The sequence below is a fragment of the Dendrobates tinctorius genome, unplaced genomic scaffold (genome assembly GCF_039654945.1).
Source record: "Dendrobates tinctorius isolate UK_male_01 unplaced genomic scaffold, ASM3965494v1 ptg000064l, whole genome shotgun sequence".
Lineage (NCBI taxonomy): Eukaryota > Metazoa > Chordata > Amphibia > Anura > Dendrobatidae > Dendrobates > Dendrobates tinctorius.
In genome coordinates this window covers 69,147,121-69,171,259 of record NW_027361732.1, presented here as the reverse complement: position 1 = coordinate 69,171,259, position 24,139 = coordinate 69,147,121, and the positions used below count along the sequence as shown (strand labels likewise).

At 41.7% G+C, this 24,139-nt stretch overlaps 1 protein-coding gene across 1 annotated transcript in view; it reads left to right on the top strand.

Moving 5' to 3' along the window:
• ABCC4 (ATP binding cassette subfamily C member 4 (PEL blood group)) overlaps positions 1 to 24,139 on the top strand; it is a gene marked incomplete at its 5' end in the record, with an annotated part of 231,070 nt that overhangs the window by 39,047 nt on the left and 167,884 nt on the right. Inside the window, one exon of the mRNA XM_073580457.1 lies at positions 7,865 to 8,011. Within this exon, the coding sequence (XP_073436558.1) occupies positions 7,865 to 8,011 (147 nt within the window). The remainder of the gene's footprint in view (positions 1 to 7,864; positions 8,012 to 24,139) is intronic.

Below are 24,139 nucleotides of genomic sequence, written 5' to 3'. Positions count from 1 at the left end.
ATGCTCCAGATTCTCAACTAGCTCAAAGGAAGGTCAGGTTTATATCTTCTCTAATCAGCCAAATTGTTTTCAGCTGTGCTAACATACTTACACAAGGGTTTTCAAGGGTATTCTAACCACCCATTAGCCTTCTTACACAGTTAGCAAACAAAGTACCATAAGAACACTGGAGTGATAGTTGTTGGAAATGGGCCTCCATACACCTTTGAAAATATTGCAATTCAAACCAGACGTTTGCAGCTAGAAGTCATTTACCACATTAGCAATGTATAGAGTGTATTTCTGAATCATTTAATGTTGGCTTCATTGGAAAAAACTCCAAGTAAATCAAACTGTCCACTTAGGAAGCAACACTGATTGATAATCAATTTCACATGCTGTTGTGCAAATGGAATAGACAACAGATGGAAATTATTCGCAATTATCAAGACACCCTCAATTAAGGAGTGGTTCTGCAGGTGGGGACCACAGACCACATCTCAGTACCCATGCTTTCTGGCTGATGTTTTGGTCACTTTTGAGTGTTGGTTGGGCTTTCACACTCGTGGTGGCATGGGACGGACTCTACAACCCATACAAGTGGCTCAGGTAGTGCAGCTCATCCAGGATGGCACATCAATGCGAGCTGTGGCAAGAAGGTTTGCGGTGTCTGTCAGCGTAGTGTCCAGAGGCTGGAGTCGCTACCAGGAGACAAGCCAGTACATCAGGAGACGTGGAGGGGACCGTAGGAGGGCAACAACCCAGCAGCAGAACCGCTACCTCAGCCTTTGTGCAAGGAGGAATAGGAGGAGCACTGCCAGAGCCCTGCAAAATGACTTCCAGCAGGCCACAAATGTGCATGTGTCTGCACAAACGGTTAGAAACCGACTCCATGAGGATGGTCTGAGTGCCCGACGTCCACAGATGGGGGTTGTGCTCACAGCCCAACACTGTGCGGCCCTCCAAAGAAATGAAACCCCACACCATTACTGACCCACTGTCAAACCGGTCATGCTGAAGGATGTTGCAGGCAGCAGATCGCTCTCCACGGTGTCTCCAGACTCTGTCACGTCTGTCACATGTGCTTAGTGTGAACCTGCTTTCATCTGTGAAGAGCACAAGGCGCCAGTGGCAAATTTGCCAATCCTGGTGTTCTTTGGCAAATGCCAAGCATCCTGTACTGTGTTGGACGTTGGGCCCTCATGCTCAAACAATAATATACTGCTCAAAAAAATAAAGGGAACACATCCTAGATATCACTGAATGTCAAATTCCGTTGCAAGTCTTTATTCATTACACATGTAATGCATTGAGAGCAATAAAACATAATTTTAATTTACATTACTCATTTTTAATATCCCATGAAGTGTGATTGACTTGGAGTTACATTGTGTTGTTTAAGTATTCCCTTTATTTTTTTTGAGCAGTGTGTGTATATATAAAATGTATGTGTGTGTGTGTGTATATATATATATATATATATATATATATATATATATATATATATATATGTGTGTATATATATGTGTGTGTGTGTATATATATATATATATATATATATATTTATTATGTATGTGTGTGTCACTGACCTCTATATATCTATTTATTCTTTGTGTATATATCAATTCTATTCTAACCTGTCACGCTGTGATTTTACTGATTTCTACTTTACATGAATTGCTGGCTTTTATTTTATCTATTTATATATAGTATGTTTTGACCAATTTTTCCTTTTTAAAACGATGTGTAAATGGCTTAGAGAATTGCTCTGTGTAAAAATTCATGTTAAAATCACTTTGCAATTGGATAGCAATTGCACTTCATTCGGATGTTAATCGGTTGCTAGGTGTGAAAAATCAGATTGTACTCCCATGACACTTGCATTACAATCTCGGCAGGGAGACTCGATCAACCGATTTTCTCTTTCCCCCATGACGGCACCACGGAGAGAGGGATCCGCCCTCAGGGACAGGAAACCTACAGATGAAAAAGGCGGTACCTCTCTCCCACATCAGTTGGTTTCCTGTCCCTGACGAGGCACCTACAGCACGTACCTGCAGTCGACGTGGGATTCCGGGGACCGAGCCAGCCCGGTTATAGGTAGTGGGGGCTCCCTGCCTCAGCTGGGTTGAGGCCTTGCGCAGGCTTCCCCCATAGCACCACCACCGGGGTCGGCGGGTCCTCTGGGTGAGTGGGGGAGAGGCAGCGAAGATCCTTGGACGAAGCCTTCCGATCCCAGAAAGAAGAAATGAAAAAAAAAAAAAAAGGGGGAGGTTGCTGCCTTCTTTAAGAGAGTGACGGCGGTCACTCAGGGAGAGCCCCCCCGCCGAGCGCCACACCCAGAGTGTGCAGAGGATGGCGGCGGCCACCGGGACCTCAAAAGGTGCAGGACCCGAGAGCGGCCCAGAGGAGGTGGCGGCGGCCACCGGGAGCCGCGAGGTATAAGCCCACAGGGCTTGCAGCGATGGGGGTGGCGGCGGTCACCGCGGGCTGCTGGAGGGCGCTGGACGCCGGTACCGGGCGCGCGAGCAGCAGCTTTCTTAAGGAGGCACAGTGCACTGCTGGGAGATACCGCAGTACGCATGCGCCGGCGTCACTTCCGACGAGGACTCGGACAGCGGGAGGGAGGCAACAAATTAAAAAAAAATATATTAAAGCCCCACTAAAAGAGGAGAGGCGATCACTATGAGTGGAAAGCCTCAGAGAGAGAAGGAGACGCGGCAGCGATCCCCGAAGCAGGGGTGGCAGCAGTCACAAGAGCAGCGCCAGCGCGACTCCTCGCAGCAGTGGTCATACAGGATCGCGGCACAGCCAAAGCTCCACGATGACGTCACAGCCAGAAGTGGATTCAGCGGTGGAAATAATCCCTACGCCCGAGACGGTATCTCTCGTTCCACAAGGGGGTGAGTGATCTCCCTGAACGGCTGCTCGCTAATGTGCGATTATTAATTTTTTCTTTTCAGGGGCGCAAGTGCACAGCAAAATCCAAGCACATGGTATGTGCTATATGCACGGAAGAGCTGCCCCCTACATGGCAAAAAAAGCTCTGCGCAGCGTGCATAGAGCAGACTATACAGGAGGAATCTCCGAGGTTTGCTTCAGACCTCAAAACATTGATAAGGACCCAGGTAGAGGACGCCCTCAAGGGCGCTAGAACCACTAAGAAAAAACCGCAGGTCCAGGCATAGATCTCCGGAGCCCAGTACTAGTGGGTCAGGGAGTGAAACATCTAACTTAAGTTGTTCATCATCCTCCCAGTCATCATCATCCTCCTCAGAAGGGGGACACAGCTGCTTCCCTATTGATGAGACGGACGCACTAGTAAAAGCCGTGAGGACAACTATGGGGCTGGTAGACTAACTCCCTAAAAAAACGGTGGAAGAGTTGATGTTCAGTGGACTGGAACAAAAAAAACGGAGAGTTTTTCCGGTGATTGAGAAAATCCACTCTCTAATTAAACGAGAGTGGAAAAAGCCAGACAAGAAAGCCCTCCTAACACCCAAAAGAAAATACCCTTTTGATGATCCGGCCTGCTCCCTATAAAGCACCTAAACTGGATGTAGCGGTTGCAAAGGCTTCTAAAAAATTTGCCCTGCCCTTCGAAGATATGGGTACCCTGAGGGACCCAATGGATAAAAAGGCAGAAAGCTTTCTGAAAAACGCTTGGGAGGCGGCAGGAGGGGGACTAAAGCCAGCCATAGCAGCCACATGCACGGCACGGCACGCGCCCTAATGGTCTGGTTAGATCACTTAGATTCCCAAATAAAAGGGAAAGTCCCAAGAGAAACAATACAAAGGTCAGTTTCTGTAATGAAAGGAGCAGCAGCCTTCCTGGCGGATGCGTCGGTAGACTCAACTAGGTTGGCGGCCAGAGCGGCCTCCTTCTCAAATGCCACGAGACGCGCCTTATGGCTAAAATGCTGGCCAGGAGATCTGCAGACTAAAACCAAATTGTGCGCAATCCCATGTGAGGGAGAGTTTTTATTTGGCCCAACGTTAGACGACATCTTGGAGAAGGCAGGGGACAAGAAAAAAATCCTTTCCCGGTTTCCCTAATCAGTCATACAAACGGCCTTTTCGGAACAGAAGATTCATGCGGCGAAGACCCCCAAAAGGAAACAGGGAAGATTGGGAGGATAAAAGAAATAAGAACAAAGGCTTTGTTCAACAAGCCCCCCGATAACAAAAAGCCACAATGAAGGTGCCCCCCGGGTCGGGGGAAGATTGTCCTACTTCTTCCAGGCCTGGGAAAAGATATCCACGAGCCCGTGGATCCTGAGCATAGTAAAAGAAGGACTGAGGCTAAAATTCAATACCCTCCCCAACCATTTTTTCGTAATAACGCCCCAAAAGACATCACACGAGCAGCTGGCTCTACAACAAGAGGTCGCGAACCTGAGGGAAAAAGGGGTACTACAAGAAGTCCCCTCCCAGGACAGAGGCAAAGGCTTCTATTCCCCTCTCTTTCTCCACAGAAAGCCAGTCGGAACATACAGGGCCATAATAAATCTAAAAAGACTAAACAAGTTCCTGGAAATTCAGCGTTTCAAGATGGAAACAATAAAATCTTGTGTAAAATTGCTTCCCCCATCATGCTTCATGGCTGTATTAGACCTGAGAGACGCATACTACCATGTACCTATTCACAAAGACCGCAGGAAATACCTCAGGGTGGCAGTGACAATCCAGGGGGAGATAAAACATTATCAGTTCAGAGCTCTCCCCTTCGGGCTAGCTATTGCCCCAAGAGTATTTGCAAAGATAATGTCGGAAGTAATGGCCCACATAAGAGAGCAAAACATCCTGATAGTCCCTTACCTGGACGATCTGTTAGTAGTGGGCGTCACCTTTCACCACTGCAAACAACAATTGGACATGGTCATGGGATCTCTAACGAATCTAGGATGGATGCGGAATTTACCCAAATCCAAACTCGTACCAAGTCAGGTACAGGAATACTTGGGAATAATACTGGACTCAACCGAACAAAAATGTTACCTTCCACAGGCGAAGATTCAGAAGATGACACAGATGGTGTCACAAATGATGGCTTCCCCAGTAACTACCCTGAGAAAGGCAATGTCTCTATTGGGGTCAATGACAGCCTGCATGCCAGCAGTACAGTGAGCACAAAGCCACACACGAGTCTTACAGTGGGAAATATTAGACGCAGACGTTTCCCTACATGGGAATTTAGACAGGCGGTTAAACATCTCACCAAACACAATACACTCCTTAGCGTGGTGGACAGACCCAGCCAATCTAACCAAGGGGGTTCCTTGGGCATTACCAGCGGCAAAGATCTTAACCACAGATGCAAGCCCCTGGGGGTGGGGTGCACACCTAGGCAGCCAGGTAGCGCAAGGGCCCTGGGCTCAAGAAAGAGAGCTTCCTCAAACATGAAAGAGCTGCTGGCAGTGAAGCTAGCTCTCGTTCATTTTCTAGGCTCACTTCCTCCCAACACATAAGGGTCTTTTCAGACAACCAAGTTGTGGTAGCATATCTAAACCACCAGGGAGGCACCAGATCTCGAGCTCTGATGGAAGTAACAAAATCCATCTTTCACCTAGCGGAACACAATCTGGAATCCCTGACAGCCCTCCACATAAAAGGGTCGGAAAACCGAACAGCAGACTTCTTGAGCAGAACACGACTAAAGCAGGGGAGTGGGAACTAAGCCAGTCAATCTTCAACCAGATCGTGAACCTCTGGGGCCGGCCAGAAATAGACTTATTTGCAAACAGTCAGAACCGGAAATTGGAAATCTTCTGCTCAATAGATCCCCGGGGGGCCCAGTAGCTCTAGATGCCTTCACGGTTCCCTGGGATTACCATCTGGCTTACGCTTTCCCTCCAATATCTCTCATTCCCTTAGTACTGAGGAAAATACAGGGGAACAAAGCGACAGTAGTATAATAGCACCCTTCTGGCCCCGGAGAATATGGTTCCCCTGGCTGAGAAGAATGTCCGTGACAGACCCCTGGGTTCTGCCAGAAACTCCAGACCTTCTATCCCAGGGACCATTGTATCACCCACGCATAAAAAACCTACACATGACAGCTTGGCTTTTGAGATGGAACTTCTAAGCAATAGGGGCTTCTCATCAAACTTGGTAACCACGTTACTGCAAAATAGAAAACCAGTAACCACTATGGCATATGGGAAAGTATGGAAAAAATTCATAGCAATATCAGATTCTGACCCAACGGGAGTGATCCCAATATTGAAAATTCTGGAATTCCTACAGAAGGGGTTGGAAAAGGGACTAGCTACAAGCACCCTGAAAGTACAGGTGGCGGCCTTTGGAGCTTTGTACAATCATGACTTAGCCGGGAATCGGTGGGTCTAGGAGGTTCATTAGGGCCGCAAGTAGATCTAGGCTCATCCCCCTAAGTACCACCCCCCCCCCCCCCCAGGATCTAAACCTAGTATTGAACGCACTAACCAAATCTCCCTTCGAACCCCTGGCGGAGGCTCCCTTAAAAATATTGTCCCTTAAGACCTGCCTCCTCGTAACCTTAACTTCCGCCCACCGCATTAGTGATATACAAGCTTTGTCTGCCTACTCACCCTTCACGCAAGTTCTGGATGATAGGGTAGAACCGACCCAGCATATCTCCCCAAGGTGTCCTCACAGTTTCATAGGACCCAGGAAATCTCCCTACCCTCCTTCTGTCCCAATCCCAAAAACAAAACAGAGGAACTATGTCACACTTTAGACGTAAAAAGATGCCTGGTCCAGTATTTAACAACCACAATGGAGTTTAGGAAGGATAGGGCTCTGTTTGTCTGTTTTCAGGGTCCTCGAAAGGGTCAAAAAGCATAGAAGGCCACACTGGCGAGGTGGATAAGAGAGGCCATCACCCTATCCTACTTCTCCTGCGGGGCGGCCATCCCGGAGGACATAAGGGCCCATTCAACCAGGGCAGTGGCATTATCTTGGGCGGAGAAAGCCGGCGCTTCAATAGAACAGATATGTAGAGCTGCCACTTGGTCTTCCCCCTCTACATTTTTCAGACATTACCGTCTAGACTTGACCTCCTCTTCAGATCTCACCTTTGAGAAAAGGGTTCTGGAAGCGGTGGTCCCTCCCTAGATGTACAATCTTTGTAATTCTCTCCGTGGTGCCGTCATGGGGGAAAGAGAAAATCGTAGTTACTTACCGATAACGGTATTTCTCTGATCCCATGACGGCACCTGTACATCCCCTCCCTTTCACACACACACAGGTGTGCACATTAGAGTGAGGTAGTTAGCTTTAGTACTTAGCCACACGGTGCCTCTATGAAGCTTAAGTTGAGTAATTTGATTAATTTTGGTTTATTTTAACCATTTGAGTTGCAGCTGAAAGTTCTGCGTAATGCTCTGTAAACCAACTGATGTGGGAGAGAGGTACCGTCTTTTTCATCTGTAGGTTTCCTGTCCCTGAGGGCGGATCCCTCTCTCCGTGGTGCCGTCATGGGATCAGAGAAATACCGTTATCGGTAAGTAACTACGATTTTTTTCTTTCATACGTTTTGTGTGACTCCGGCCTATCAGAAAGAATCATCCGTGATCCCTTGCTGCTGTTATGTCTGTATACTTCTTTTTTTTTTTTTTGCTTTTCTCCCTGCCCAGGATCTGTGCTATGATCTAACCATGTACCTGCCGGGTCAGACATTATACAGTACACAGCAGGGGCACATTTATAAGATTATCTCAGCACAGGGACATTTTTATTTAAACACATCCAATTGTGGAAGTTTTTATTATTCCAAGCTGTATTGATTAAAATGAACTTTTGTTCATGAGAAAACCCCTTTAACTTTCATAAAAAAGGGTCTAACCTGGAAAGAAGAATAATTATTAGTTTGCCTTACAGCTTTTTCTTCATCCTAATTTTTCAGGTGTGACTGCGGCTACCATTGTGTTTGGATTTGTACGGAGTTTGCTTGTATTTCAAGTTCTCGTCTCTGCTGCCCAGGCATTACACAACCAGATGTTCCAGTCACTCTTGCAAGCACCAGTGTTGTTTTTTGACAGAAATCCAATTGGTAAGTCCTTGTGCTACCCATTGTCTTTGTTTAAGGTTTGTTGAGGGAAATAAACTGGTTTTTTTTTCCCAGAAGGTTGTTCTCCACTCCATGATTATTCTGAATGAGCATTCCTAGGATGTGAAAGAAAAAAACACATGCTATATAAACAGGGATTACCATAAATAAAAAGAAATCAATTTTATTGGAACAAACAGCAAACAGATTAAAAACAGTTAAATAATGACATGAATAACAAAAGGCCCACAATAAGGCTTATCTCCACCTAACAAGCAACCATGGACCAATGCGTCCGATTTATGATCTGTAAGTTACAGAATCAAAAAGAGATGAAGTATTTGCTATTTGCATGTGTGATCTACTATAAAGATAACCTGAAATCCATAGCATAGAACGACATGCATGAACCAGGTTCTAATATAAACCATTTACAACAAAGGAATCGTCAATATGTGCGGATCCAAAATGCTAATATATATTGAACAACGCAGTGAACATACCTTATTTACTTGAGTATAAGCCGAGGCACTTAATTTTGCAAAAAAAAAAAATAAAAAAAAAAACTGGGAAAACTTATTGACTCGAATATAAGCCTAGGATGGAAAATGCAGCAGCTACTGGTAAATTTCAAAAATACCAATAAAAATAAAATTGAGACATCAGTAGGTTAAATGTTTTTGATTATCCATATTGAATCAGGAGCCCCATAATGTTCCATACAGTTCATGATTGACCCCATAAGATGCTCCATACAAACATATGCCTCATATAATCCCATATAATGCTCCATAAAGGTTAATGATGTCCCCTTAAGTTGCTCCATATTAAAATATGCCCCATATAATGCTGCGCAAAGGTTAATGATCGCCCCATAAGATGGTCCATATGTAAATATGCCCCATATAATGCTGCTTCTGCGATTTTAATAAAAAAAAAAAAAAAAAAGATATATACTTGCCTCTCGTTGCTGGGGGCCAGGTGCCGGTGTCCTGAGCAGGCTGGGACACTGGCACGCTATGGGGGCCAGGTGCTGCTGTTGCCGCTGGCTCAGTCCCCCAGCACTTGCGATATTCACCTGTCTCCGTTCCACCGCCGCGCGCCGCTGTGTCTTACGGGTCTCTGCAGTGACTGTTCAGGCAGAGTGTGCTCACGAACCACGTCATCACGCCCTCTGACCTGAACGTCACAGCCAGAGGACACGGAAGACAGAGCGCGGCGGTGTAACAGGGACAGGTGAATATCGCATGGCTCACCCTCCCCCAGTGCTACTCACCCTCCTGGCGCTGCATCTTGGTCCCTGCATCTCAGGCGCCGGCATCTCACTTCCTGTCTTCCTTTCTGTGCTGAGCGGTCAGTGATACCTCTCATTAAAGTAATAAATATGCGCTCCACGCCTATGGGAGAGGAGAAGCGTGCATATTCAGCACAGGAAGGAAGAAGACGGGAAAAGAGAGATGCCGGTGCCCGAGATGCAGGGACTGATATGCAGCGATGACACGAGGAGGGTGAGCATGATGTCTTCTGTTCCCCCGCCGACAATGACTTGTGTATAAGCTGAGAGGGGCATTTTCAGCACACAAAAAATTAAAATCTCGGCTTATACACGAGTGTATACGGTATTCGTTAGCATATTCCTAGGAACTCTCATTTAACAATGATCATGTAGTTTAAGCAGACTGACGATCACCTGATAAATGAACAGAATGCTCATTCGTTCAGGTGAAATTATATTTTGGGCTGCACAAAAGATCGTCATTCTCAGCAGCAAATCCTTCAATGAAAACAGGACCTGTGCTGCTGAGAACAATGGAAATCTTTGCTCACTGAACGAACGATCCATCACAGATCATTCCGCGCACATCTGAAGCACGGTCTGCCTAAATTGGACAGTCTCTAATCTTGTCAAGGATCATTATAAAGAGAGGGTGAACTGTGAATTAAATTATGGTTGATCCTTTGTTGTCTATTGTGTTTGGAATTGTTGACTTTCATTACTATCCTGTCAATGATGATAATGAGACTGCAAAAATGTCTTGTGCCTAATATGAGTGCTTATAGTGTGAAAATTGTAAGATTTCTATATATTTTTAATTCCTTCACGACTTTATACATACTGAGTACGTCTTGGTTGGCTGGTATTTACCGACCTAAGAAGTACTGAGTATGTCGAGGCGATTATGTGCGCATAGAGTCTGCCATGTGTCAGCTGATTCACTGCTACCGACACTTTAATCCCATTAATAATGCAACCACGAAAGATGACAGCATTTAGAATGTAGGCAGGTGGGGAGATTTTAAGTAAAATATATATATATATATATATATATATATATATATATATATATATATATATATATAATATTTTTTTTATATTTTTTTTTTAAATCCGATAAAAAATATTGTGATGATAAATTTCTATTTTAAGTAATTTTTTCTATAAAAGTTTTTACTATGTAAAAGCGCCAAAACGTAAAAAAATATAAATTTGGTATCAATGTAATCATACTGAGCTGAAGAATAAAGCTGTCTTAACAATTTTTCCACATGCAGAAAGGCATAAAAGTTTTTAAAAAATCCAGAATTTCTGTTTTTAGTATATTCTGTCTCCCAAAATCAGAATAGAGCTCAGTCAAAAAAATGTTATGTCACTGAAAATGGTACCAATAAAAACCAACTCGTCCTGGAAAAAAGCAAGCCCTCACATGACTCTGCTTGAAGAAATATGGAAAAACTATAGCTCTCAAAATATGGCAATGCAAAAACTAGTTTTTGCACTAAAAAAAACATCTTTTAGTGTATGACAGCAGCCAAGCACAAAACCCCGATAAAATACTGGTATCGCTGAAATTGCACCGACCTGCAGAATAAAGTTGTTCTAATCACTTTTACCGCACAAGGAACTGCATAAAAATATAAAACCAATTCTTGACCCACTATTGATTTGTTCATTCTGCCTCCCAAAGATGGCATTAAGGTTTGGCTCACATTTATCCTGCGCTCTACTCTGAGCTCTTACATCGGGGTTTCCGTGTAAATCTTTGAAATACAGTGTATACGGAAAGTATTCAGCCCTCTTTAAATTTTTCACTCTTTGTTTCATTGCAGCCATTTGGTAAATTCCAAAAAGTTCATTTTTTTTCTCATTAATGCACACTCTGCATCCTATCTTGACTGGAAAAAAAGCAAATGTAGAAATTTTTGCTAATTTATTAAAAAAGAAAAAACAAAATATCACATGGTCATAAGTATTCATACCCTTTGCTCAGTAATGAGTAGAAGCACCCTTTTGAGCTAGTACAGCCATTAGGCTTCTTGGGAATGATACAACAAGTTTTTCACACCTGGATTTGTGGATCCTCTGCCATTCTTCCTTGCAGATCCTCTCCAGTTCCATCAGGTTGGATGGTGAACATTGGTGGACTGCCAGTTTCAAGTCTCTCCAGAGATGCTCAATTGGATTTAGGTCAGGGCTCTGGCTGGGCCAGTCAAGAAAGGTCACAGAGTTGCTCTGAAGCCACTCCTTTCTTATTTTAGCGGTGTGCTTAGGGTCATTGTCTTGTTGGAAAGTGAACCCTCTGCCAAGTCTGAGGTCCAGGGCACTCTGGAAGAGGTTTTCATCCTATCTCTGTACTTGACCGCATTCATGTTTCCTTCAATTGCAGCCAGTCATCCTGTCCCTGCAGCTGAAAAACACCCCCCATAGCATGATGCAGCCACTACCATGTATCAGTTTTGGGATTGTATTGGGCAGGTGATGAGCAGTGCCTGGTTTTCTCCACACATACCGCTTAGAATTATCACCAAAAAGTTCTATCTTCGTCTCTTCATACCAGAGAATCTTATTTCTCATAGTCTGGGAGTCCTTCATGTGGTTTTTTTTTTTCCTTAGCAAACTCTATGCGGGCTTTCATATGTCTGACACTGAGGAGATTTTTCCATGGGGCCACTCTGCCATAAAGACCTGACTGGTGGAGGGCTGCAATGATAGTTGACTTTGAGGAACTTTCTGCCATCTCTCTACTGCATCTGTGGAGCTCAGCCACAGTGATCTTGGGGTTCTTCTTTACCTCTCACCAAAGGTCTTCTCCCACGATTGCTCAGTTTGGCTGGACAGCAAGGTCTAGGAAGACTTCTGGTGGTCCCAAACTTCTTCCATTTAAGGATTATGGAGGCCACTATGGTCTTAGGAACCTTGAATACTGCAGAAATTCTTTTGTAGCCTTGGCCAGATCTGTGTCTTTCCACAATTCTGTCTGAGCTCCTTGGCCAGTTCCTTTGACCTCATGATTCTCATTTGGTCTGACATGCACTATGATCTGTGAGTTCTTATATAGACAGGTGTGTGCCTTTACAAATCAAGTCCTGTTATTTTTATTAAACACAGCTAGACTCCAATGAAGGAGTAGAACCATCTCAAGGAGGATCACAAGGAAATGGGTAGCCTGTGACTTAAATATGAGTGCCTGAGCAAAGGGTCTGAATACTTATGGCCATGTGATATTTCAGTTGGTTTTTTTTTAATAAATTTGCAAAAATTTCTACATTTCTGTTTTTTTTCAGGAAAGGTGGGGTGCAGCGTGTACATTAATGAGAGAAAAAATGAACTTTTTTTTGCATTTGCCAAATGGCTGCAATGAAACAGAGTGAAAAATTTAAAGGGGTCTGAATACTTTCCGTTCCCACAGTACGTGATCCAGATAGAACTCCCGGTGTAAGATTCCCTATAACGAGGCACTGTGGACACTGTTTGGCCTATGATCTGTTGGTGTCCTTTTTAGTAGTGCATAAAAGTGCAATAAGCCACAGTTTTGTGCACTTCTGAAAAGGAAAGTGAACAGAGGCTATACAGAGTCCAATGTAACTCTGCTGTCTCTTTATAGAGAGTGAATTCCTCGGGGGTTTCATCTGAATCACGTCACTCAAAAGATTTAGATGGAAATCCCAAAGTAAGTGCTCAGCATAGAGCGCGGGATAAATGTGATCCCAAACATTATGTAAAATGTTCCCAATAAAAGCTCCAACTCGGTCCACAAAAATAGAAAGTCCTTACTCAGGTCTGTCACCCATCAATGGAAATATAGGGGGGCTTCCACGTTACTGGTAGCACAAAGTCTTTGGAAAAGCGCTATAGCTCCTTGCACCACAATAGAAATCCAGCAAATTCTACATTCGCAAATCCAAATGCCCCTCTCCGTTCTGAACCCCAGTGTGCCTAAACCACATTTAGTGTCCACGTGTTTGGCATTTCCGTATCGATGACAGCCCGCCTAATTTACCGGTGCGTGTCTCCAGAAGCATGGGCATCAACATACTGGTCAGTACAACGTACTGGTCACTACAAATACAGTTTGCAATTTACTCAGTAACATCCACTGCTACTTGTTTCTGGAAAATACCCATGGATTCAAAATCGTCATTACACCTGTAGATAAATTCCCAAAGGAGTATAATTTTCAAAATGGGTTCACTTGAGGGGGATTCTTCTTTTCTAGCACTTGGGGGCTCAACTATTCTAGGAAAATCTGCATTCCAGGAGGCAAATGGCACTCCGTCCCTCCCGATTCTCGCCGTGTGACTAGGCACTACTGTATAGCCACATATGGAGTATTTCTGTAATGTAAAATCTGGGACTAAAACAATTTTTTTTGTGGTAAAATGTAATTTTTTTTTTCACTGCCCAATAGTATAATATTCTGTGCCACACCTGTGGTGTCAATATGATCATTGCAGCCCTAGATTTATTCATCAAGATGTGTGTTTTGTAAAATAAGGTTACTTATGTTAAGTTTTGCTGTTCTGGCACCTCAGGGGCTCTTTCAGTGGGTCATGGCACCCACAAACCATAACCGTGAAATCTACACTATAATATTGCGCTTCTTCCCTTCTGAGGTTTGCACTGTGCCTGAAAAGTATTTCCCGTTTATATGTAGGGTGTTGGTGCACAAAAAAGATATTTTTACAAAAAACTAAGATCCATTCTCTTCATAGTACTGTTGGCTCAGCTCTACTGCTCCTTCCACCACAGAGGCAGTCTGTGACATGGAACCTGAGGAAGTGTTAGCTGTAATCAGGCACAGCTCAGCTGACAGCACCAACACTTCTTCAACTTCCATTTCACTGGAAGCCATTGTAGGGGAGGACAGCACAGCTGAGCTGAAAGCACCATGAGAAGAATGCTAAAATGCACATGTGTTTGTAATGAAACAACATTTAAGTTTTGCAGTACTGTGTTAGTTGTAATTGGGCACAGCTCTGGATTGAGATCAGCAGAGCAGAGTATCAGTTATTATGTCTTACACTGGTAATGCCTCCTTTTATTTAAAATGAGCTCTGGAGACAGACTCTCCAGTAGATCTATGCCCTGCTCATAGATCTTAACACCTCATTTACATTTTAAGAAAAAATTCTTTTCTGGAATATGACTTTGAATCGCAAATATCAAGGTATTTTTTTTTTTAATTAAACTTCCTACAACCTGCATGCCCATATTGAATGCTTAAGAGGGTTGATCCTTCTGACAGATCCCCTTTAACATAAAAATCTGCTAGAAATATTAGGTCTTTTTCTGATGTCACATTCCTTTTAAGGAGTTAAGAATACTGGTTGACTTGTGCTTCTGGAGACCTTTCAGAAGAATGACGCTAGTAATCGCATTCTTTGTCTTGTTTGTTTAGAAGTCTTTGTTGTGTAAAGTATAACACATATATGCCTTTATCTTCATTGTTTCTTCTACCTGCTGCCTTTTGTGTTCTGAAGTGTCAACAGAACTGAATATCAAAAGCAGTTTTCCGCCTCTGACCTCTGTCATTTCTTACTTGTCTGTATAATTTTCCTCGGCTCACCTGTATCCCTTTAGGGTAGAAGAGTTTAAAAATAGACGTCTTATTTAGTCCGAGACACTTCTTGTCTTAGCTTGCTCTGTCTGCTTCATGAGAACATAAAAGCAGTATGTCCCCAGGTTGGTAAAGTAGTAGCAGAGACTCGTGTTCCAGCGCTGGCTCGCTTACTGTTGGTGCTGTTGCTTCACCCAGCTACTGACTGCCTGAAACAGACAGGGCATCATGGACCCCGTGATACATCTCCTCTAGGAATGTTTTGCTCCAGACTTTGTCTTGGATTTGTCACTCTCTTTTTTTAACTAGACTACACCTGCTGGGAGAGAGAAACTCAGCATATTAAATAAGAACTACGGCTGTAACTGGGCTAAAAAGTTGTTTAGTTACTTGCCATGTACCACATATGTTATGTGTTTTAGACACATTTTAGAATATTTTCTTTAGTGACTTTTGAAGACGTCTTAGAAGTGTAGTTGTAGCTAAATGGAATAGCAAATTACTCTAGATTTGTTAATGACACGTGCCATTAATTTTGCATAAAATATTGGTTCAGCATAGATGATGTGTTGGCATGCCAAGTGACTACCCCACCCTGTACCTGGCATTCACTTACTTCTGTAGACATCTGCTGAGGCGAACTCGCAGAACAGTCTGCTCGATTCCTGGTAAGTGCTGGCTGTTTACAACACTAGACACCCATGGATAATTGCTGCAATTTCAGCTAGTTCTGATTGCAGAAATATAACCCCTTACATGCCTGTATGCAAAGCGACCATTGCATCTAAGTGGTTAGACAGCGGAGCCCCAATTCAGATCTTTGCTATGGGGTACCCTGATTTCTATGTGCACCCATGGAGATGGCATCATGAAACACATCTAACATCCAGCAAGATGACCCATTGCGCTGAGGGAACCAGAGTGACAAGTTTGGCTCAGTCTCTGCCTGGCTCATGTGGTTTTATACTGTCAAAATAAAGGACAATATTACTAGATCTTCTCTGTTGGTTCAGACCGTAGTCCGCATGCTTTACATTAATCATAATACGCTAAACAAAACCTCTACAATGATAGAAGAAAAGGAATGTATAAAAAAAGCAATTTTTATATATACTTCAAAAGTCATACAATAAATCAACATTAGTAAAAAAGGATGCTTCATGTCAAAGGACAGGCACATTTCACTAACCATCCATAGGTTTGTTGTAAAAAAAAGTCCCACTCTAAATAGTGCCTACATTATGCTGAACGAAATGGGTCATAGCAGCGATTCAAAAATACCACCCATATACATATCTCTCTGTCAGTATATGGATACACATCCTAAATACAAATAAAATGCTTTAGTGCCAATAAGGTGGATAGAAAATGTAAACCGTACAAGCTGATGAGTTATAAAAAAAGGTCCTAAAAAGTGCCTCAGTGCAAACAAACTAAATGCAACCCAGGTTTAAGCTCAATAAAAAGACTAAATGAAAGGGTACATTTTCTATCCACCTTCTGCAGGTGTCTTCTGCAGTGATAATACAATATCAGTGGCTGCTGATTGGCCACAACCTTCACAATTACATCCCACATGAGGACAGGTATACTTGGCTTCTGTGGCTGTTACAGCGATGTCTGCACTGGCTCTCCAGGGGCTCCCGTGACAATGTTATGTCACACAAGCCCTGCAGCCAATTAGCAGCCCCTTCTCTATAACCCCTTTTGGACCTCGAAGTTACTGTGTGCTGCTGCTCTCTCACTTCCTCCGCATGTTAGGTGCATCCGAAGGAAGTGAGATTGAAGTGAACGCTGATTGGCTGCAGTGGTCATTGATTTTGTTAGGAGACTGGCAGGGAACACAGGGCTGAGAGAGTGGAAGATCTTCGTCAGGCTGGGTAGGAAGTATAGATTTTTTTTTTTTGATTTTTTTTTAGATGCTGCATCTTGTGACCAATTGTAATGAGTTTTTTGATAGTGGACCACCTCTTCTTTTTTAAAAAAGAAAAAGGAACAAAAAAGAAAAAGGAACATAAAGCTTTGTCTTTGGGAGTCTGTTTACTTATTTTTAAGGAGATGTCTGAAGAAATATTACCTTATATAATGCTACTGTCTATAAGGAATAGAAGCGTTCTGATTTCTTACATCATAAGGAAAGTTCAGTCCCCTGCATTTGTCCTACTGATCCTGCATGTTATTATTGGCGTGCTGCAGGAGGTAAATGGAGCAAGTAAAGCTCCAGAGAATGCTAATGTGAAGCTGATATTATGTAGTACATTTGCTATATTTACACTGACATTTTGCCCAAATTCCTTGTTTTGCCATCTCACGGACACAAGAGGGCAGCACAGTTCAGTTAACCTGATCTAAGCATCAGGACACGCTTAGCACAGGGCGCACTAACTTAGCCGCCGTGATAATATATTACAACTCCGAGAAGTAAACTTAATTCCACTTGTTTTGAGTCTTAGCTTTCTTCCGTTCTTCTGTGTAAGTAGTGAGATGGAGGCATTACCCTCGTGTGTCAGACACAGGCCAGTTTATAGAAGAGTTGCAGCAGTCTGGGCTCAGCGTAATTATAGAGTAATAACATTGCATTAAGTTTTAGCTCATGTCATTAATACGCCTGACACACAGTGCTTAATGACACTAAGCTATTTTGGAACATCTCTGCCTTTGTAGTTGGCTTTTACAACCTTGATATGACATTTACCACTGTTATTATTCTCATCATCCAACACCAGCATATTAGTATCTTACTATTTATTTCCTCTTGTTTCTTTGCTAGCGTACAGTCTGGTTTAATTAATACAAGGAGGGATGGGTGAGAATACAGATTTCAGGATTTTTTTATTTCCTTTTTTTTTTTTTTTTTTTATTAAACAGAGCTTAGTTTCAAGTCCTGGCTTTTCTACTTTTCTTATGACTCGTGTTTATGCAGATTTTTTAAATTAATTTTTTTTTATTTCCTTAATGGCGGCATAAGCTTCCATTATTCTTTCCATCACACACGGTGCGCTTCCCGGCTGAAAAACGTTGGCACCTGTAGTTTTAACTCGGCGCACAGTCACTCCGACCTAAGCCTGTCTGCATTATAATTGCAAGTGACTGGAGTCTCCCAAGACAAAAGGTTGCATCAGTCTGCTTTATTTGTAGCAGCCGCACAATAACACCCTAAATATTATTTTTGGGTGATTGAACAGAACAGCTAATAACTCGGGCAGGTGTGTCAAAGGACGGCTGTATGACTTAGCATGTTTGACAAACACCAGAATGTTTTCCTACATAAGCGGCTCTGTGTATTCCAGTCCTTATCAGGGTGTGATATTAAATGATATTTTAGTGGGTGTTGTTCATTTGTGCCTGGTGGAATCATGAAAGCCCTTGTTACGTTTCAATAGCTTTCCAGTGGCCCAGCCGTAGATAACCCATTGTGTCCAGGCTGCTAACTTTTTTTCACAAACGGATTACTTTAGAAGAGTCCACACTGCGTTAGATTGTGTTGTGTGCACTCATTATCTGCCGGGATAACCCTAATGCATCCTTTACCTTCTCTCGCTTTGTCACATTCATCATAGACGTTGGCTCCATTAGCGAAACAGATGATCTTTTAAGTGTTGAAGTGTCCCTCGCCATTGTTGATGAGAAGCATTTCTTGTGAGTTCCTCCGGCCGCTTTTTGATTCCTCTTGACAATCAGTCATTTACATCATATACAGTATATAGGTTTGGGTTCCTGTATTTTTGGAAACGTGATAAATTGTGTGTGTTTTCAGAAACTCATCCTTTCTGTTCACGACTTCCATGGCAGTGATACATTACGCTGCTTGTTGGATAAAATGGATCTGATTACATTTGGATACTTGAGCAGCAATTATTGATATAATCTGACTTTTTCATTCTGATTTAAACAAAAGCTGCCACATATAAAGCCAACTTTACAGGAGCAAAAAGAATAAAATACTTGCAGGCTGGCAAACAATGTCTACCGTGAAACCTTGGCTGCCGGCCAGTACTCAGAGAATCTTATTTTTAGATAATTCTATTATTTTTGCCTATCATTACTCTGATATTTTTCTGATCTTCCCATAGAATACCATCAATGATTCTTTCCTATTTACGCAGTCACAGATTGTATCTCGGAGAAGCTATATCAGATCATGCTGTGCTCTCATCAAGAGGGGGTTATTTCTCCATTATTTGGGGGCTGGTGTGTAAATACACTCAGTATACATAATGAAAAAATTACTACAGCATCAGTAAGTAGAACATGTGTAATTAAAAAATTGTCTGTACCGACCATTGGAAGCTTCTCCCTTCGACTATAATGAGCAGTAAGCTAAACATGGTGCCGGTATGGGGTATTCTTTGTATGTTGTTTTATTATTATTATTATTATTATTATTATTATTATTATTACAGCGCCATTTTTTCCATAGAGCTTTACAAGTGAATGAGCCCTGGAATATTATGTGTTTTTGATTAATTTAACGTCACGTAAAATCCCTAATAACTGAAAAAAATACAATATTATTCCATATAAATACTATATATATATATATATATATATATATATATATATATATATATACACACACTCTATTTGGAGCATTTGGTAACACTTTGCATTACGAGTTGTATTTTTTTCTCAGTACTCCTAGCTTGAGAGACTTTTCGTCCAGTCCTTTGACATATCAGTGTTTGAGAAGTACTTTACAGACCTAATGCCGGTGCCGGCGCTGCCTATATAGAGCCCATGCTGATTCTTCTGTGCCTGGGAAGCACAGCCTTATAGCTCCAGGTGCTGCAGAAGATCCAAATGTTTTCTTTCTTGTCTTTTTTAACAAATCATCATTACCATTCTCTTTTCATCACATTTTTTGCCCTGATCCTATAATTGACTGCTTTATCTAAGACGCACAATATTGCCAGAGGATATACAGTGAAAAATATTTTCCAAGATTCAGTATTGTTTTTTTTTCTTCCCTAAAAATCAGCCAATAATGATAAGATAAAGAGGATAATAATTAAAAATAAAACTAAACTAAATCCACACAGACAGAGGTATATAATGTATGTGCTGTATGTCGTGTGTAATCACGCTGGTTCCTGCACTGCGGGGCTGACTGCTGCCCACGGTTCTCGGTGCACCGGCATTGCTTGCGGAGCCTCGTCTGCTGCTGATTTCCTTCATCTAGTGCCGTTTCATTTCATGAAATGTACGAACCAGTAATACAAAAATAGTCAAACCGTTGTAATAATCATCATAAGAAAACAGATGATTTTTTTTCATGTGTATTGCATTCTCATGCAATCTGTATGGCATCTGTAAGGCGGCAGTGATGAAAATGTGCAAGACAAAATATGTGAACTCTGTGCAGTCCGTGTACGATCTGCATTTGACATCAGCAGCTATTATCTACAGGACCATTTACAGTTTCCTATGTTAACAATTACAATGTATCCGTAAAAATTGGAGGCTCTACTGATGATCCAAGCGGGATCTGACTTTTTTGTGCCTCCATAGACTTAAAGCTTTGAATCCACATGCAAATTAGCCTGGAGGTGCATTTTGGGTGCGGTGATGTACTCAGGATGCATGACCACACCCCCAGTGCATGTCCAACCTAGTTTGCATGAAACATTTAAGCTTGATTTCTCAGAACTGGCTCATTGGATTGCTAAAAAAAAAAGCAGGAATCCTCTTTCACCTTTATAAACAGTCATGACAGATTCCCTTTGCGCCAAGTACCCCCTACTCTAGTAAATAATATTGAAGTACCCTAGGGCTGTGTTCACACGAACAGTATTTGGTGATTTTTTATATTTTTTTCATGTTGCAGATTTTCTGCACCTAATAGGTAAATTGTTTTTTGCTTTTCAGTGCATTTTTTTACTTTTTTTTTTGACGCTGCGGTTTTGTCTTTTCTTTGCATATCCAGTTTTAAATAGAATTGCTCTGCTGGGGAAATTTCCTGTTATAAAACTTTTATTTATATAGTCGTGCAGATTACTTGCAATTTTTTTTTGTCAAAACAAGCATGCTTTATTTTATCTGCAAATTTTCCTCATCTCATTTTAGTGTATGGAGAAAATCTGCAAATATAGCGTAATAAAAAAAGTGTGTATATACAGTTTGTGCATATATGTGAATGTGTGGGTGTATGTGTGTGTGTATGTATGTATGTGTGTGTGTATATATATATATATATATATATATGTGTGTGTGTGTGTGTGTGTGTGTGTGTGTGTGTGTGTTTTGTGTGTGTGTATATATATATATATATATGTGTGTATATATATATATATATATATATATATATATGTGTGTGTGTGTGTGTGTATATATATATATATATATATATATATATATATGTGTGTGTGTGTGTGTATATATATATATATATATATATATATATATTCTCATTAGAGAAATTGGCTTGTTGCAGATTTTTTAAAAACGTAAGGCAGGTCAGTTTTTGCTGTGTGAAAAAGCGCAGCAGGCATGAGATTGCTATATATCCCATCCACTTTGCAGGAATTTGGAGACGCTGCTGTGGTCACCAACTGTCCAGAGAATTCACGAAAGTCAATAAAAATTGGTTACTTTTTTCTGCTGTCCATAAAAAGAATGTATGGCATCCATGATTATTTTGAACATTAAGAAACTTGTACAGATTATTTCCTCTGTCACGATCATCACTTTCCAGTTTACAGTGACTGCAGCTGACGTCTACAGATCAGAATTGTGGGCGATAGACATGGATCACTTATAATCGTAATGATTTATTGTGGTTTTCCAATGTGTCCATAAAAAATATTGTCTGTGTATTTTGGCTGTCAAGGAAAAATAAAGTCAGGTTTGCAGTCCTGAACGCTGTGTCTTTTGTGCAACAAATATACACAGTGGATAAAATGTGGCAAATACTTATTGTTTGAAGTTAACCTTAGATGTCTGATTCTGCGCTGTGCAGAAGGTTTTGATGAGTGCCCCATACACACATGGCGGTAGTCTTACATGTGTGCTCAGACATGATCCATAAGTGCCAGGGTCTGAGACTAGTAAAGTCCTCCTGTCCTCCTGCACTGTACGCTCAGTGCTGTGTCCCGTAAAGTTTGGAAGTGGCTTTCTGTGTTTGCAGGTCTTGAAGTTGGGTCCTTTTAGGGAAATAATTTGTGCTCATATTGGGTTCCTGTCATGAGGGCTTAGATAAAGAGCTTAGTCTAAAATCTCTCCAAGTGCGAGCGTCTGCCACTAGGGGCAATAAATAATTTCCTCCTAGGCAATCACCTTCTGTATTGTGCTCCTTCCGAGCTGTTAATCTAATTTAAGCCTCCCCGATGATTCATCGCACCTCAATGGGATTTATACTTAGTATTAAATTCTCCCATGTCAGGAGCTTTCCAACATTCCAGCTGCCATTGCTGAATATATATTCACACGACGATTGGCACATCTATTTTGAGGTCATCTAGAGGAAGGGTGATGACTCTGGATTCATGTACGGGATTTACATACCGTGGATCCTTACACTAATCGTCCATATGACCACAATTAGGACACTTCTGTAATACTGATCTGTTTTGTCCCATTAACTAGGCTACTCCAGACGTTGGCATTCCTAATCTAACCAGCACCTTCGGTGAGATCTTATCCCCGGGAGGCCTTCTGTCATTAGAGTTTACATTTCATTTTGCATAGTGATGCCGGAGCTCAGATGTCTTGTATGAAGATTATTTTGCATCATGCTAATGTGAAATCCTCCACGGCTGCTTCTCAACAAGAAATGTCAGATTACAATTCAGCGCTATCACAATTTCACGACTTCCAGCCTTAGATTGTGTAAATTCTAATTTATTCCAACAGTCGTCCAAAGAACATTTGTCTGACTTTGTGAACACGTATAATTGTCGTGCTGGCATATTGTAGTTACTGGCGACCTTACAGGCCAGCCATTCCATAGGTTTGTGCATGTTTACAGTCACTGCGTGTAATATAGATATTAGCTTGACAGGAGCAGAACTAGGGTTTCATTGTGAAGCATAGCTTTCGGGGGTAGCTACTGTCACTTTACATTTTTCACTTTTATTATTTATGGGAAAACATCAAACTATGGATTTTAGAAGGCCCAACTTCTTTTTTTCTCAGTCTCTCAAAATGATCCATACGTAGTCTATGCTGTATAGTGGAATTGTCAGCGTGTGCTGCAAAGACGAGGATGGGCACTAGGGGGAAGACCTTGGACGTGGACCGTGTGCTCTTCTCACTCTTCATGTTTTCTCCAATTATCGAGTGCAATGTACACCAGCACTTCTTGTCCTATACAAAGAGAGAACAAGATAAAGTCCAATTGGAGAAAATTGGAAAAAAAAAAACATTTTATAATTGGCGCCATGAATTTATGGAAAAGAGGTAAATTAGAAGAATGAGTTCATTTTTAGGACTTGTAAGCCGACACATTATCGTAACATATTGAATGACGATCGAGATTAATATAACATGTTGCAGTCAAGTAACAGTTCTCAAATGCAAGAATAATTGATAATCCAGTAAAGTAAATATTTAGTGTACACATATCCTGAGATGTTCTTATAGGTGTCTAAGATTTGCCAAAAGAGTGGCATTTTTTAGAAATTCAGTGGCAGACGTACGCAGATTTCTTGGCTTACAGGTGCATGCGTGTTAATGTATAAATACCGTAAGCAGATATTGTTTTTAGAAGACAGAACGTATACTTCAATGAAATGCCATAAATGTGATGTAGATGCGCTCTCCTCGCCTCCTCGGTGGATCATCAGAATAAAAATCTGTATCGTTTTGTTAATGATTTAATAGGTGTAGTAAAACCATCCTGAATGAGAAATGCTGCTGATAATCTTTGTCTAAAGTTCTAAAATAACCAGTACCACATGGTGCTAATTTGTTTGTCGTTTTCATTTTGCAGATGTCTTTTAGTGTGGGCACATAGTGACCAAAATAGGCTGGCCAGACTAGGTCCAGTCTTCGATGGTCGGCCGTAGACAAAAGTTATAGAAATTATTTAGTAGTGCTTAGTACATATTTCTGTTTTAACGCCTCATTGTCTTCTAGTAAATGGAAACAAACATGTCGATGCTCAAAAGCAGAGAACCACCGCAGATCGAACAATTTTAGCAACTGAAAGGTATAGCGGATCAGAAGCCTCTGACACTCCAGCTCTATAACATAATAGATGATCATTTGTCATTATCCATTTTCCATAGACAATGGATCCCATTGAAATTTATTTTTTTTTCGGCTGTACACAAAGTGATACAGAATACTTTTTTTTATG